This window comes from Sapajus apella, unplaced genomic scaffold, assembly GCF_009761245.1.
Source record: "Sapajus apella isolate SASKATOON/1434 unplaced genomic scaffold, GSC_monkey_1.0 scaffold42, whole genome shotgun sequence".
Taxonomy (NCBI): Eukaryota; Metazoa; Chordata; class Mammalia; order Primates; family Cebidae; genus Sapajus; species Sapajus apella.
Window position 1 is genome coordinate 14,355,756 of NW_022436982.1, and position 15,734 is coordinate 14,371,489.

General features: G+C 44.7%; 1 protein-coding gene across 5 annotated transcripts in view; it reads right to left on the reverse strand.

The window, feature by feature from the left end:
• ACER2 (alkaline ceramidase 2) overlaps positions 1-8,906 on the reverse strand; it is a 42,121-nt gene extending 33,215 nt beyond the window's left edge. For 3 of the 5 annotated variants that reach the window (XM_032300099.1, XM_032300098.1, XM_032300097.1), the window contains exon 1: positions 6,628-6,896. In XM_032300099.1, the coding sequence (XP_032155990.1) occupies positions 6,628-6,735 (108 nt within the window). In that variant the 5' untranslated portion in view covers positions 6,736-6,896. Of the gene's footprint in view, positions 1-6,627; positions 6,897-7,570; positions 7,680-7,701 lie in introns of those variants that run through there. The other 2 variants (XM_032300100.1, XM_032300101.1) reach the window with 2 other exon arrangements.
• Positions 8,907-15,734: the final 6,828 nt, after the last annotated feature.

A 15,734-nucleotide genomic window follows, 5' to 3' on the forward strand; every position in this document is an offset into this window, starting at 1 on the left:
TGTCCTCTCTTACTTCCTTCAGCAGTGGTTTGTAGTTCTCTTTGAAGAGGTCCTTCACATCCCTTGTAAATTGTATTCCCAAGTATTTTATTCTCTTTGTAGCAATTGTGAATGGGAGTTCATTCATGATTTGGCTCTCTTGTCTATTATTGGTGTATAGGAATACCTGTGATTTTTGCAGATTTTGTATGCTGAGACTTTGCTGAAGTTACTTATCAGCTTAAGGAGTTTTTGGGCTGAGATTATGGGGTTTTCTTGAACTCCCAACCGCAGGTGATCCACCCGCCTTGGCCTCCAAAGTGCTTGGATTACAGGCGTGAGCCACCACGCCCGGCGATGCAGGGGTTTTCTAAATATACAATCATGTCATCTGCAAACTGAGACAATTTGACTTAACTTTCTGGAATCATTTAAAGAATCAAAGATCCTTGTGAGGGGCTTTTTAGTAAGGATCATTTTAAGAGGGATCTTAGAAACCATACCTTAGTCCAGGCATGGTGGCTCATGCCTGTAATCCCAGCACTTTGGGAGGCTGAGGTGGGTGGATCACCTGAGCTCAAAAGTTCAAGACCACCCTGGCCAACATGGTGAAACCCTGTCTCTGCTAAAAATACAAAAAAAAAAAAAATTAGTTGGGCACCTGTAATCACAACTACTAGAAAGGCTGAGGCAGGAAAATCACTTGAACCGGGGAGGCAGAGGTGCAGTGAGCTGAGATTGCGCCACTGCACGCCAGCCTGGGCGACAAGAGTGAAACTCTGTCTCAAAAAAATAAAATAAAATAAAAACCATCCCTTGTTTTACAAAGGGATATAGCTGAGAGCACTGAAAAGCTCCAAGGCTGGCTAACGTCAGAGAGCCAATTTCCACAGCGCCAGGCTCCTTCCACTGCCCCCAGCTGATTTTCAACCCCAATCCATCCAACCACATTCTGACCTCCTTGGCTTAACTCCTCCATTAGCATCTAAAAATTGTGAATCACATCACCCACTGTGCATCACACACTGTGCACATATGACCAGTTTCTTGGCTTTAACATAAACATGGCTTTCCTCTTGTTAAACATAGAAATAAAAGGAAGAAAAGGAGATGAATGGGGAGAGGGAGGAGATGAAGGGGGGTCAAGGAAGTGAAGAAAGACGAGAAGAAAAATAGAATTGTTATACCATAGATAACTTAAAACCTCATCTTTCTCTCTTCATATACATGAATGTATTCTTGTAAAAAAGGAATAAAGTTTCCTTTCTAGCTTCTTCCCCAGTGATAACCACTGTTCTCATTTTCTTCACATTTACATGAATAGGTACATATATGTCACATATTGTAACATTCCCATTGTACAGCTTCCTTTTCTCCTTCAACAATATGCCCTGCAAACCTTTTCATCATAGATAATATAGATTTAGCTCACTTTCTATAAGTGAGGCAGATGGCAGCAGTTTAGCCATTTTCCAGTAGAAGGAACATCAATTTACAGTCCCACTTATAATGTTGAGAAATACAATGCATTGTGATTTTTACCCCAGAGGATCTTTAGTACCCTGAGTCCTCTCAATCTAACTTGCTTCTACTAAGTGCAACTATCTACTGCTAAGGTGTCCCCTAACACTTTGTTGGGTTATATTTCCACCAGCAATGCATACACTATCACTTTTAAATGTATTTATATATTATTTGCAAAGGCATGAAGTTATATATGATACCTACAGCAAAATTATGATACGTCAAACATTTTCTTTCTTAAAATTTATTATTATTATTATTATTATTATTATTATTATTATTATTTTAGATGGAGTCTCACTCTGTCGCCCAGGCTGGAGTACAGTGGCACAATCTTGGCTAACTGCAACATCTGCCTCCCAGGTTCAAGCAATTCTCCTAATTCAGCCTCCCCTTAAGTAGCTGGAACTATAGGCGAATGCCACCATGCCCATCTAATTTTTTGTATTTTTTTAGTAGAGACGGGGTTTCACCATGTAGGCCAAGCTGGTCTCAAACTCCTGACCTCAAGTGATCAGCCCGTCTCGGCCTCCCAAAGTTCTGGGATTACAGGCATGAGTCACTGCACCCGGCCCAAACATTTTCTTTAAATGTGCATATTAGAAGCGCCACTTAGAAGCACTACTTTGCCATATGCCCCCAAATAATACTGAAATTACATTATTGCTTCTGCCTACGCCATCTACCAAGGCTAGCTGGCCCCCATTGTACCTTTTAAAGACATCAATATACAGAAAGGAAAAGAACAAATTAGTAGGAGACTGTCTCCAAGACAAAAAGATGAAGGAACACCAAAAGAAATGTAAAAAAGCAAATCAGTCATGATTTAAAAGTGGACTCATGGCTCCATCTCTACTGAGAAATAAACTTCCCCTCAAAATTTTATGGGTCACTGAAATTGTAGTATAGTTCAGTCAAGGGATATATTTTAAAGCCTATTGTTAGATTATAGCACACTCACAGCTCACTGCAGCCTTGATCTAAGCTTCCTGAGTAACTGGGACCATAGGCATGTGCCATCGTGTCCAGCTAATTTTTGCACTTTTTGTAGCGACAGGGTTTCACCATGTGGCTCGGGCTGGTCTCAAGTGATCTGCCAGCCTCAGCCTCCCAAAGTACTAGGATTAGAGGTGTAAGCCACTGTGCCTAGCCCCCAGTTTTCAAAAATGTATTATTTCCTTAGAAATTTCTTCATTCTATGAATTTCCACATAACATTTACTACAAAATAATCTCATGAACATACTGCTGTCTCATCCTGATACATCTGAATATGCACTTTCCAGTCAGAGGGTAAATAAAGACAAAACAACAGGCTATATATATTCTGGACACCAGGTTCATAAACAGATAAGGACTTTTACACTGGCTGAGTGGATTGCCTGTGCATCTTAATTGTATGCTGATTCTTAACTACCCATTCCATTGTTTAACTTCTGCCCCTGGGATGACCGACTGTCCTGGTTTGCCTGGGACTGTGAAGGCTTCCAGGGCATGGGACTTTCAGTATTAAAATCAGAAAAGTCTCAGGCAAAAACCCAGGATGAGTTTGGCCACCCTACTCAGAAGCCTTCTTGCAAAAACCACCACCCTATCCTCCTGGCCCGCCTCAGCCTCCCAAAGTGCTGGGATTATAGGCATGAGCCACCATGCCCAGCCTTATACATGCATATTTTATATGCAGACACAGATATATGTGCTTTAAATATCTAGAAAGATGCAGAAGGGTATTTTTCACTCTATAACTTAGATACTCTAAATTTTTTGCCATGATCATATTACTTTTACAATAAACAGCCTTTTTTTTTTTTTTGAGACAGAGACCTGCTCTATTGCCAGGCTAGAATGCAGTGGTGCAATCTCGGCTCACTGCAACCTCCGCCTCCTGGGTTCAAGCGATTCTCCTGCCTCAGTCTCCCGAGTAGCTGGGACTACAGATGCGTGCCACCATGCCCAGCTAATTTTTGTCTTTTTAGTAGAGACATGGTTTCACCATGTTGGCCAGGATGATCTCAATCTCCTGACCTCTTGATCTGCCCGCCATGGCGGCCTAAAGTGCTGGGATTACAGGCGTGAGCCACCACCCCCAGCCAATATAAACAGCATTTCAAAAAACTACTTTAAGTAAACTTTTTTCATATCAAACATTATGAGTTTTATATTAAAGATAAAATGGTCCCAACATAGGAGTTTTAAGTTAAGGAATGACTAAATAATAAATATCTATTCTATGCCAAATAGATAAATCTAAGTTAGTTACAGTGGCATTTATAATCTTCAAGACAACTCTCTTGGTAGAGTCAAATGGACCAAGTTCTGACTTCAGCTGTGCTATGCTTTTGACCACAGTGAGTAACATAAACTCTCTAGGCCCCAATTTCTACCTTTATCAAATGGATATAATAAATAGCATCCACTGTCTAGGGTGAGTATAGAGTACTCACTAGAGCTTCAACACGTAGCAAATAAGTAATGGTAGCCAGTAGCATCTGAAGCTGTAGTAGTGATGTGCTACCCCTAAGACCCATTAAGAAGGTTCTAGATCCCTCTCCCGGTCTTCTCCTGATTTAACATTGTCAATTCCTCCAACTTTTTCTCAAAACAGGTAATGATTATTAGTTTCACATAAACTAAGTAGTTAGACCTGTTGCCTTATTATGAGGATTTAAGAGGATATTTATCACCATATAATAGTTCACAGTCTTTTAAACCCAGGAGTAAGATAAGCAAGGAATGTCCTGTGATAAGCATCAGAATATAAGCAGTACATAAGAACAGAGGAGAAGGCCAGGCATGGTGCTTCACGCCTGTAATCCCAGCACTTTGGGAGGCTGAGCTGGGAAAATCACTTGAACCCGGGAGATGGTGGTGGCAGTGAGCCAAGATAGCACCACAGCACTCAAGCCTAGGACAGACCAAGACTGTCTCAAAAATAATAATAATAATTTAAAAAATAAGAACAGAGGGGAAGAAACGTTTTTTGCTAAATTATTTGGGCCTACACTCAACAAAGTTAGGCAGTCAACTTATTCTCTGAGACCTTACGTGCTCTGCTTTGCCAGAGAAAATTTTGTGGTTTAAGAGTATTCCAAGGAATAAAGTTTGTCAGATGGGCCAGCTGGGCTAATCAGCTAGACACTGCAGTTGAAGATCAACAGTCCATTTCTGAAAAAGACTTTAGCACTCACTACATAGAATAACAGCTCCAATGGGACTGGATTAAAAGTAAAGACAAACTCTCCCTTTTATCCAGGACTATGGGGCTTTTCAAGGTAGACTCAGAGAAACCATACAGTAGCTTTTTTGGCCAAAATAACCAAGCCAGACCCTCTCTGCAGACCCCAGACTCCACAGATAATAACCTTGCTATGTATGTGAGAACCTGTCACCAAGCTGTCATTTCTTCTTGAACTTTGGTGAAATCTTTATTCTCTCACTATCATTTACAAATGGACAACTTGTGTTACCACGGGTGTTTCTCCTTATTGAAAGTACGGTACCCAGGACTACTCCAGCCCATCCTCTGTGTGCAACTATTTACCCCTGACAGCATGCTCTGAGAGGTTATGCAATAGATAAGTCATGGCCACTTCCACTAACTGTCTTTCACAGTATCTGTGGACAGCAGATAGCCAGGTTTTCTTTGAGACCCTGTTTCCCAGGCTGGAGTGAAGTGGCACGATCTCGGTTCACTGCAGCCTCCAACTCCTGGGCTCAGGTGATCTTTCCACCTCATCTTCCCAAGTAGCTGGGATGACAGGTGTGCATTACACATCCAGCTAATTTTTGTATTTTTTTGCTGAGATGAGCTTTCGCCATGTTGCCAGAACTCCTGGATTCAAGCTATTGATCCGCCTTGACCTCCCAAAGCGCTAGGAATAAAGATGTGAACCACAATGCCTAGCCTCAGGTTTTAAATCATAAAAAATACGCTGGAGTGTTTGTGTGGAAACCAACCATAGATTTCAGCACTGAGGAGAGGGAAAGGCCAGACTTCTGGATTGAGGCCCCAGCCATGCCGGAAATGTGAGCATGACAGCTCCCTCTTCAAGAGCCCAGTTTTCTCATCACATGAATAAAGGAAAGGGACTAGATCATCTGAGATCCCTGCATGAATTAAGCTACCTGACTCCTGCCGAAGACATTCTAGCAATTCCAAAAGGAAAAGTCCTAAACAACAACCTGGAATTCACAATGACCCAAACCAGGAGTTCCTGTTTTCCTTGTTTGGGCGGTGAAAAGATAAGCCACAGAAATGATCACGCAAAGTCTCACATTCGGTACCAGGATTCCAAGCCATGGACATGGAGAAAAGAAGAGGCATTTCCTCTCCCAGCTGCAACCCTTCCCTACCACAAGAACTAAAAACACACAAGATTCTGCAATGGGGAAGTTTCTGCTCGCCCTTAGCTAGAGACCTATGCAAGTCCAAAACCCCCATGTTATCACTCCCAAACTTTCCTTTCACCCTTCAGACTTCAGAACTGGAGAAAGCACAGTCCTGGGGGGAGCTGAATTAGGGGCTCACACAAGACTGGACACTAAAGGCAAGAAAAAAAGAACAAGTCGTAATTAACTTGATTCTGACCAAAAATAACTCGACCACCATAGGCATGTTCTTGGGGGTGGAGCAAGTCAGCCTGGTGGGAGTGGGCCCGCCGCGGGGACCAGCCGGGGGCGTGCTCTTCCCAGCACTCGGAGAGCAGGTAGGTATTCAGGGCAAAAGTGCACAGTGCAACCCAAGTGCGTCACGCCACAGAGATCCCAGGGGAGGAAGAGACTGGTCCTGGCAGGTTTACCGCCCCTAACTGACCCAAACGAGGAGAATGGGCTGACACAGACCCCTGGTCCCTGGACTGGTGAGGGCCGAACAAGACAATAGGACCATCACCAAAAAAATGACAGGAGGAGGAAGACAAGCCCAGCCTTCGGGAATGGGGACAAGAGAGGAGGACAGATGGAGAACTGGAAGGAGCGCGCCGAGGAGGAGGTGTGGACTGACTCAGCCCCTGGGGAGAATGCCCCAGATACGCGCAGAGACCCACGTCCAGCTTCCAGACGCTGCGGCGCGGGGACAGCCCCCTCCCCCCGGCCCGCCTGCCTTCGCCGCTCCCGCGCCCCGCACCGTGTTGTAGAACTCGGCGATGGCAGGCACGATGGTGTAGTTGTCCTCGCACCAGTCCACCTCCGAGCTGCCAGCCTGCAGCTGGTCCCACCAGTGCGGGGCGCCCATGGCCACTCTGGGGCATTGGAGCAGCTGCTCCCGCAGCCGAGAAGAGCCCAGAGCTGCTGCGGAGGCAACCCGCTGCAACAGCCCGCGGCCACGGCGGCTTTGTGAAGTACCCGGCGGCAGCCGGATGTGCGCCTAGCAGCCGGCCTCCCGCGCTCCGCCCCGCCTCGCCTGCGGGACGTGACTCGCTCGCAAACCCCCCCCAGGCCCCGCCCCCTGAACTGCCACGCCCACTACGGGGCGGAATCCGCGTGGAAGTAGGGGTCCGAGGTGGGGTGCCCGGAGGCGGGGACCCGGCTCCCGACGCTTCCAGACTACTCAGCCCCCTGCAGGTGGTCGGGAGCTCGACGGTGCTACCCACCTCTGCCCACGCCCATCTCCTGGCTCTGGCTCGCAGGCGCCCCCGGATTGAAGGAGCACCAGAATTCTCCCTGGCAAAAAAATACAAAATAAAAATAAACCCAAGAGAACCCGGACCTGTCTGGATTCAGGGAGAGTTTGCAGCGATTTTGCTGCACCGGACGTTGGACACCAGTGCTCACACTAGAGAAGTGCCCTCAATCCCTCCGAAGCCGGAGGCCACTTGCTGCAGTTGCTGTGGCAGGCAGACCTTCCCGGCTGCTGGAGCAGGCTGGGCCGCCCCTTCCCCGGGGGAGCACTTCTATTTAGAGTACGTTCCTGCCCTCCCTCCCCTTGGCTCCAGCTTTAGGGTTTAATCTAGCCTAGGATATGGGGACTTCGGCAAAGGGTCAAACGTCAGCCATCCCAAACCGGGGAGGATGTTGTGTGGCAGCTATGACATCTCCAAGACATCGAGGTTCAAGAGGTGATAACATACATATGCCAGGGGCTGTCTGAAGAGCTTCCATATATCTATCACTCAGTGTGCCCAGCAGAGATCCTGTGAGGTGCTTTTATTAGCAACCTCCTTCCATTCGGCGACAGAGCTGTAAATTCAATTCTAGCAACCTCCTTCCATTCGGCGACAGAGCTGTAAATTCAATTCAGGCAAGACGTCATCGGATCCAGTTATAACTACTTTCCTTTGCTTCTGTAACTGTTGTACGGTTTCTAAATGAAAGCCAATCTGGTTCCCAGGATCCCTAGAGGAAAGCCACCCTCTGTGTGTATGTGGTGGCTCCCGTTCTCCTTCCTTGGAAGACTGTAGGAATCCAGGTCAGGACAGCGGCAGAAGTGGCCGTGGGCAGGTGACTGTCATTAGGACCCAGAGGGTACCCTAAAGGCCAGCAGCTCCCCGGGGTCTGCCCTCTCTCTGGGCCTGACTGCCCAGCAGGACCCTGGATGGTGCTTCAGTTTTCCTGTCCACCAAGTGTTTGTCTGCCCACCGGTACCCACAGAGCCATGTGCAAATCCCCAAAGATCTCCATCACTGACAGAAACTGCAAGCCCTGCTTCCTCTCCTAGTCTCCAGAAAATCCAGGTTTGTCCCAGAGGGGCCAAACCACACCCCTCCTTTCATCTTTGTCCCAACGTCTATCCTTTCTTTCTGCTTGACAGGCAATTCCACTGCCTTCCAGAACCCAGGAGGAAGATACATTCTTACCTTCTCCTAGGGTTGAATTAACCAGACCTGCAGAATACCCAGTGTGAGCCCGCCACCTAAGAAGGGCAGCTGGGGGTAGATGTTTCCCACAGCCACAGAAGAAAAATGCATCCATTAATTTCTGTGTCTCAAAATGCTACCCAACTGTTCAACAATAGAATTTTCCATGTAGTCAATATTTTACTTTTTCCAAAAACATTTTACTTGGAAATATATCCATATTCATCAAAATATAATATTTTTAAAAACCATTATTTTATATGCCAGTGATTCTCAAACTGTGGTTCCCCTTTTTCTTTTCATTCCCATTCTCTTACCAGTGTATACTGGAGTTTCCCAGAGGATACATGATGTGTGATGTCATTACCTCTCTGACAGCTAATGGAACATGTGCTTGTGATTCTTCAGTATTAAAAGTCTGTTTAAATTTCTAATATGGTAACTATTGATATTACCACATAAACCACAAGTTCTCCAGTGTTCTCAATATTTTTTAAGAGTGTGAAGGGGTCCTCAGACTAAAAAGATTAAAAGCTGCTGTTAAAAAGAGGTATTCCTGGCCCAGTGCAGTGGCTCATGCCTGTAATCCCAGCACTTTGGGAGGCCAAGGCAGGCAGATCACCTGAGGTCTGGAGTTTGAGACCAGCCTGGCCAACTTGGCGAAACCCTGACTCTACTAAAAATACAAAAATTAGCCAGGTGTGATGGCAGGTTCCTGTAGTCCCAGCTATGGCAGGAGGCTGAGGCAGAAGAATTGCTTGAACCCGGAGTGCAAAGGTTGCAGTGAGCCGAGATCACACCATTGCACTCTAGCTTGGCGACACAGCAAGACTCCATCTCAAAAAAAAAAAAAAAGAGGCCGGGCGCGGTGGCTCACGCCTATAATCCCAGCACTTTGGGAGGCCGCGGCGGGTGGATCATGAGGTCAAGAGATCGAGACCATCCTGGTCAACATGGTGAAACCCCGTCTCTACTAAAACTACAAAAAATTAGCTGGGCATGGTGGCGCGTGCCTGTAATCCCAGCTACTCAGGAGGCTGAGGCAGGAGAATTGCCTGAACCCGGGAGGCGGAGGTTGCGGTGAGCCGAGATCGCGCCATTGCACTCCAGCCTGGGTAACAAGAGCGAAACTCTGTCTCCAAAAAAAAAAAAGGAAAGCGAAAGAAATAAAAATATAATATTCCCAATTAAACTATTTGTAATTCTTTTTTATTATTTAGAATTTTTAGTGAGCGAGCACAGACGTAGACCTACATTGTTATCATACATCTCTTGTGCATACATAAGAAGGAAAGTATAAGCAAAAATAAATTCATTAAAGAATTCCTGTAATTTTTAAAAGGCTAGGCAGGGTGGCTTACGCCTGTAATCTCAGCACTTTGGGAGGCTGAGGCGAGCAGATCACGAGGTCAGGAGTTTGAGATCAGCATGACCAACGTGGTGAAACCCTGTCTCTATTAAAAATACAAAAATTAGTGAGATGTGGTGGCACACACCTGTAATTCCAGCTATTCAGAAGGCTGAGGAAGGAGAATTGCTTGAACCTGGGAGGCAGAGGTTGCAGTGAGCCGAGATCTCATCATTATACTCCAGCCTGGGCGACAGGGTGAGGCTCTGTCTCAAAAAAAAAAAAAAAAAAAAAATCCATAATTTCTTTACATTGAGAATCTCTATTCTCTTCTGAGTCATTTTTGAGCTTATAGTCATTGGTGTCTGTGTCGTTCATACAGAAATGTCCTCTGTGTCCTTAATTACTACGTACTGAACTATTCCACTACTGCCTTCTTGCAAACTACTGACACCTGTCTTACAAATTTTGATGCTGGGACTTCCCTGATCTTACCTGAAAGTGTCAGTGGAAGGTTTCCAGACAACAGGCAGCGTGTGTCTTTTCCAGATGGTCCTTATAAAATCTGTTGAGAGAAACATGGAGATTACAGTGGCCAAGTCACCCCACCAGGAATAACCACCAAGTTTGTACATGTGCAGGCAGTGACACCACATCACAACCATGACCTCGCCAACCATAATCCTAAAATGCCATCCATGGTAAATGCATCAGGATTACAGAGATTTAACAAGGCAAAATAACATGAGTTTTAGCACTGTGAAATATTAAATTTGCTGAACATAATTCATCCTTCTTTTCAAGTCTTGCTAAGGGAATGATGGGAATTTTTCATCCTCCACAGTAACTCTTATTGTCAGTGACAATTCTAGTTCAAAATCAAAGTCAGCCACCCTGGTACCTTCTAGCTGTAACTGCACAGAGATAGTTCTTGAGCCACACTGTCTCTAAAATTTTGTTTTCATAGCTCTCCCCATTGTTAACATTGTTAACTGTTTTTTTTTGTTTTGTTTTTGTTTTTTTGAGACAGGGTATCACTCTGTTACCCGGGTTGGAGTGTAGCAGTGCAGTTACAGCTCACTGCAGCCTTGACCTCCAGGACTCAAGCCATCCTCCCACCTCAGCCTCATGAGTAGCTGGGACCACAGGGGTGCACCACAATGCCCAGCTAAATTTTGTATGTTTTGTAGAAATGAGGTTTCATCATGTTGCCCAGGCTGGTCTCAAACTCCCAGGTTCAAGCGATCCCTTGGGCCTCCCAAAGTGCTAGGATTATAGGAGTGAGCCACTGTACCCAGCCAACATTTTAAAAATAAATACATTTAGTAATTTAACATGAGGGCCTATCAGGAGGTTATAAATTTTTAAATGATTTATATTAATTGCATGATGCATTAGCAACTGCTGCTAGTGGTTGAATATAAAATTCGGATGTCTTCTGTAAACTGAGTTTGTTGGGGAAAGGATGTAGTGACAGCAGGGAACACAACTACTGAGTTCCAATGATCTGGCTTACGATGCTTCTGCCTACATATGACTCAGTGATACAGATCCACAAAGGAGCAGGTTTGGAGGAACAGCCCTTGCAAAAAATTCAGAATGCCAGGACCTTCTATTTTTACATAGTATATAACAATATTTATTTGGTATAAGTAAATATCTGATAGTAAATAGCCAGTTCAACTGGTTCCACAAGTGGAAATTATCAAGTCACAAAATATTCCCTGGGGAAAAAAACGCAGGCACCTGTGTAAATGAAGCAAGAAGTACCTGATCAAAGATGAAGTTTTCTTTATCTTCCTGTTTGGCTGGAGTTTTTCATTGTGGTCCTGCTTGTAGCCCATTGTTTAGGCCAGTGGTTCTTAAGGCCCGCCCAGCAGCAGCAGCATCCCCTAGGAATCTTTAACAAATGGGAGTTGTCCAGTCCCCACCCTAGAACTATTGAATCAGAAACTCTGGATGGAGCCCAGCAACCTTTGACTTCACAAGCCCTCAGGTAATTCTGACTCATGCTCAGGCTCATGCTAAGAAAACCAGGGGCTCTGAGTCTGCCCTGGACCCCTTTACCTCAGAGGAAGATAGGAAAAGCCAGCAAGACTGCTTGTTTTGCTAAAATCTGAGGCAGTTTTCAAGCTCAGACTTGTAGATGAGAGTTGTAGGAAGCAGGTCCTCACTGGGGAAACACTGCTGCAGCCACTGCAGAAGGCGCTTGTATTAGCTGGGACAGGCGCCACTCCTTTACTGACAGGCCATTGGTGGTAACTTCTGCTGTTGTCAGTAGGCCTCTATTTAGAAGTGCCTCTCTTGGGTTTGTTTGTTTGTTTCCTTTTTATAGAGACAGGGTCTTGCTATGTTGCCCAGGCTGGTCTCAAGCGATCCTCCCTGCTTGGCCTCCCAAAGTGCTGGAATTACAGGTGTGAGCTGACACACGCAGCCAAGATCACAAAGGTAGCAAAGGACGGTTTCCATCCATCGACCTCTGGGTTATGAGCCCAGCACACTTCCATTGCACCACTCTGCTGTTCCCTCTCTCCTTTTTCCAATCAGCACTAGAAAACCACAATGTTAACCTCTCCCCTTATTCTAATCTGCACTAGAAAACCACAATGTTGGGTGTAAAATCCATAACAGTAAGTAAATTCTAATGGCCCCTGAAGGGCAAAGAATTTAAGTGTGTTTTGACTTCTGCTTCTGGTTAGATAAGGCGTTACTCTGAGAATCATAGCTTGCAAAAATGCAACAAGCAATTTTTGAACATTTGCTTTGGACAATATATAACCAATAAAATACTAGTGTGGCCTCATGGAACTTATTCTAGGAGAGGCACACAAACCATTAGACTGAAACATGATAATTGCTAAAATGGAGAAGCATATATTGAAGAAGAGGGGCAGGGGCCCAAGTCTGCACTGAGCATCATGGCAGGTGTGACAGAGGAGGTAGCCTCAGAACTGAGGTTTATAAGATGAATAGGATTTTCCCAGGGAGAGTACTTGGGGGAGAGAGTGAATCCTACAGAAGGAACAGCCCATGCAGAAGAATAGAGGTCTGAGAAAGCATACACAATCAGGAAACTTCAGAAGCAGAACCTGACCTAGAAAACCAATAGATGATTTGAAGAGTCTTCTTTTTTTTTTTTTTTTGAGACAGGCTGGAGTGCATTGTCACTATCTCAACTTACTGCAACCTCCACCTCCTGGGTTCAAGCAGTTCTCTGCCTCAGCCTCCCAAGTAGCTGGGTTTACAGGCGCAAACCACCACGCCCAGCTAATTTTTGTACTTTTAGTAGAGAGGAGGTTTCAGCATGGTGGCCAGGCTGGTCTCGAACTCCTGACCTCAAATGATCCGTCCGCCTCAGCCTCCCAAAGGGCTGAGATTACAGGCGTGAGCCACCACACCTGGCCAAGATTAAATCTTTAAGAAGGAAAATCCTGATGGCAGAAAAATAAATTAGATTTCTAAAACTACTGGTAAGGCCTTTCAGTAAACCAGGTGAAGGATGATATGGGCATGACTAAGGCATTCATTCATTCCTTTACATGCTGCTCTATGACAGACATAGGAGAGAAAAACAGACACTGCCTCTACCCGCACAGAGCTTTCAGTCTAGGAGATGTCAGAAATGAAATCAGTCTGTAAATATTGCAGTTGTGTCACATGTGTCATGAAGAAGTACAAGTTCACAACAGCCAATAGCAGTAGATGTGACCCAGTTTGAGGGCATCAGAGAAGGCTTCCCTGAGGAAGCTGAGAGAAGTGAAGTTTTAGGCAGGGGTAAAGGAAATTGGAACAAGGGATGCAATTGAAATACAAAATGGCAACTGCGATAGATTATACTATTGAGTCCAGATATTTGACATACTTTCTTAGTCCATGAATATGGGAGTTGGCTTTGTCATTTGCTATGATCATTGCATTAATCCCTTCACAGCCATGTGGAACTGTGGGTTCAATAAACCTCTTTCTTTTGTAAATTTCCCAGTCTCGGGTATGTCTTTAACAGTAGCGTAAAAAGGGATTAATGTATTTCTTTTGTAAATAGAAGACAGCTTCAAATTGTCTAGGCTGAGTGATCAGAAAATAGGTTACTAATACAAAAGGGAAAGTAGAAGGGAAAGTAGTGATTTAGGTTTTCACTTGTTGAGTTGAAGGTGCAGGCTAGTGAGTATTAGTATTAGCAGCAAAGAATACCTGGAAAGAGATATTCTCTTGGCAACTGAAAAGGCAAGTTAGGAGGCCACAGACAGGTCAGGATTAGAGAGAGTTTGTGAATCAGGAGGATAGATTAAATACCTGAAAGCCATAGTAGACAAATAGAATAAAGGACTGTGGGAGAATGTATGGAATGTGTCTCCGTGGAAACACTTACATTTACAGAATCCTGAGTTATGAGGTGATACACATCCTGGCTGACGAGAAGCAGTCAGAGAGACCTAGAGAGGAGCAAGTGGGCAGGGCTGAGAGAGGAGGGGTGCAATGCCACCAACAGGCTTGAAAAAAAAACACACACACAAACCAACCTAAACCAGATCAACACACTAGGTCTCAGTGCCATTTTACAGGGTTTACAGGGACAGAATCAGGTGGAGATCTTTTTTATTTTATATATATTTTTTTGAGACGGAGTCTTGTTCTGTCACCCAAGCGGGAGTGCAATGGCACAATCTCGGCTCACTGCAACCTCCGCCCCTCTACCCCCAGGTTCAAGGGATTCTCCTGCCTCAGCCTGCTGAGTAGCTGGGATTACAGGCATGTGCCACACCTGAGGAATTTTTGTATTTTTAGTAGAGATGGGATTTCACCATGTTGGCCAGGCTGGTCTCGAACTCCTGACCTCAAATGAACCCACCTCGGCCTCCCAAAGTTTTGGGATTACAGGTGTGAGCCACTGCGTCTGGCCAGGGATCTTGTTGCATGTTAATAATGCAGAGTCTGATTCAATAGTCTTGAGTGGGGTTCAAGATTCTGCATTTCTAACAAACTCCCAGGTGATGCAGATGCCGCTGGTCCACGGACCATATTTTTAGTAGCAAGACTACAGGGAACAGAAGAAATGACAATCATGCAGATACAGTTAATAAAATCCAGATTATGAGAAACTGTCACAGCCCAATTTGTTAAACAAAAGATGGAGAGGAAACCTATAGATTAAAAGAGACTTGAGAGACAAAACACCGATTGCAATGTGCAGGTCTTTTGCAGATCCTAACTCAGTTTGTAAAGAAATTCTTCTTAGGACAGTTGTGGAAATATGAGTACTGGGTATCTGATGATATTAGAGAATTATTGAACGAGGGGATGTGATCATAGTATGATGGTTATGTTTTTAAAAGTGATATTTCAAAGGGCTACATACAGTAGGATGTTCTGTGTTTATGACATTCTGAAAAATATAAAACTATAGGAACAGAAAACAGCTGTGTGGTTGCATGGGGGTTGGGGGGTGGAATTCACTGCAAAAGGTTATAGGGGAATTTGGAGAGGTGAACTGTTCTATATCCTGATTGTGATGGTTCTATAACTGAATTAGTTTATAAAACCTCAAAATTAACCCAAAAAGGGCAACTTACAGCATGTAAATTATACCTCAATAATAAACTTGAGCAAAACAAAAAGAAACAAAAAAGGAGAGAAACAAAAAAGGTAAATTGTTGTTTCGAGATACATACTTAAATATTTACCCAAAAAGTATATGATCTAGGATTTGCTTTGAAATAAAGGAGGAGCATGTCACTATGGGAGTATAGATGGAGCAACACTGGCTTCAAGTGGATAATTGTGAAAAGTAGGTGGAAAACACATTAAACTAGTCTCTCTACTCTGCACCTGTCTTAAAATTTTCATAATAAAAGAGGGTTTTTTTGGCCGGGCATGGTGGCTCATGCCTGTAATCCCAGCACTTTGAGAGGCCAAGGCAGTCAGATCACCTGAGGTCAGGAGTTCGAGGCCAGCCTGACCAACATGGAGAAACCCCATCTCTACTAAACATACAAAAAAAAATTAGCCATGCATGGTGGTGCATGCCTGTAGTCCCAGCTACTCAGGAGGCTGAGGCAGGAGAACTGCTTGAACCTGGGAGGCAGAGGTTGT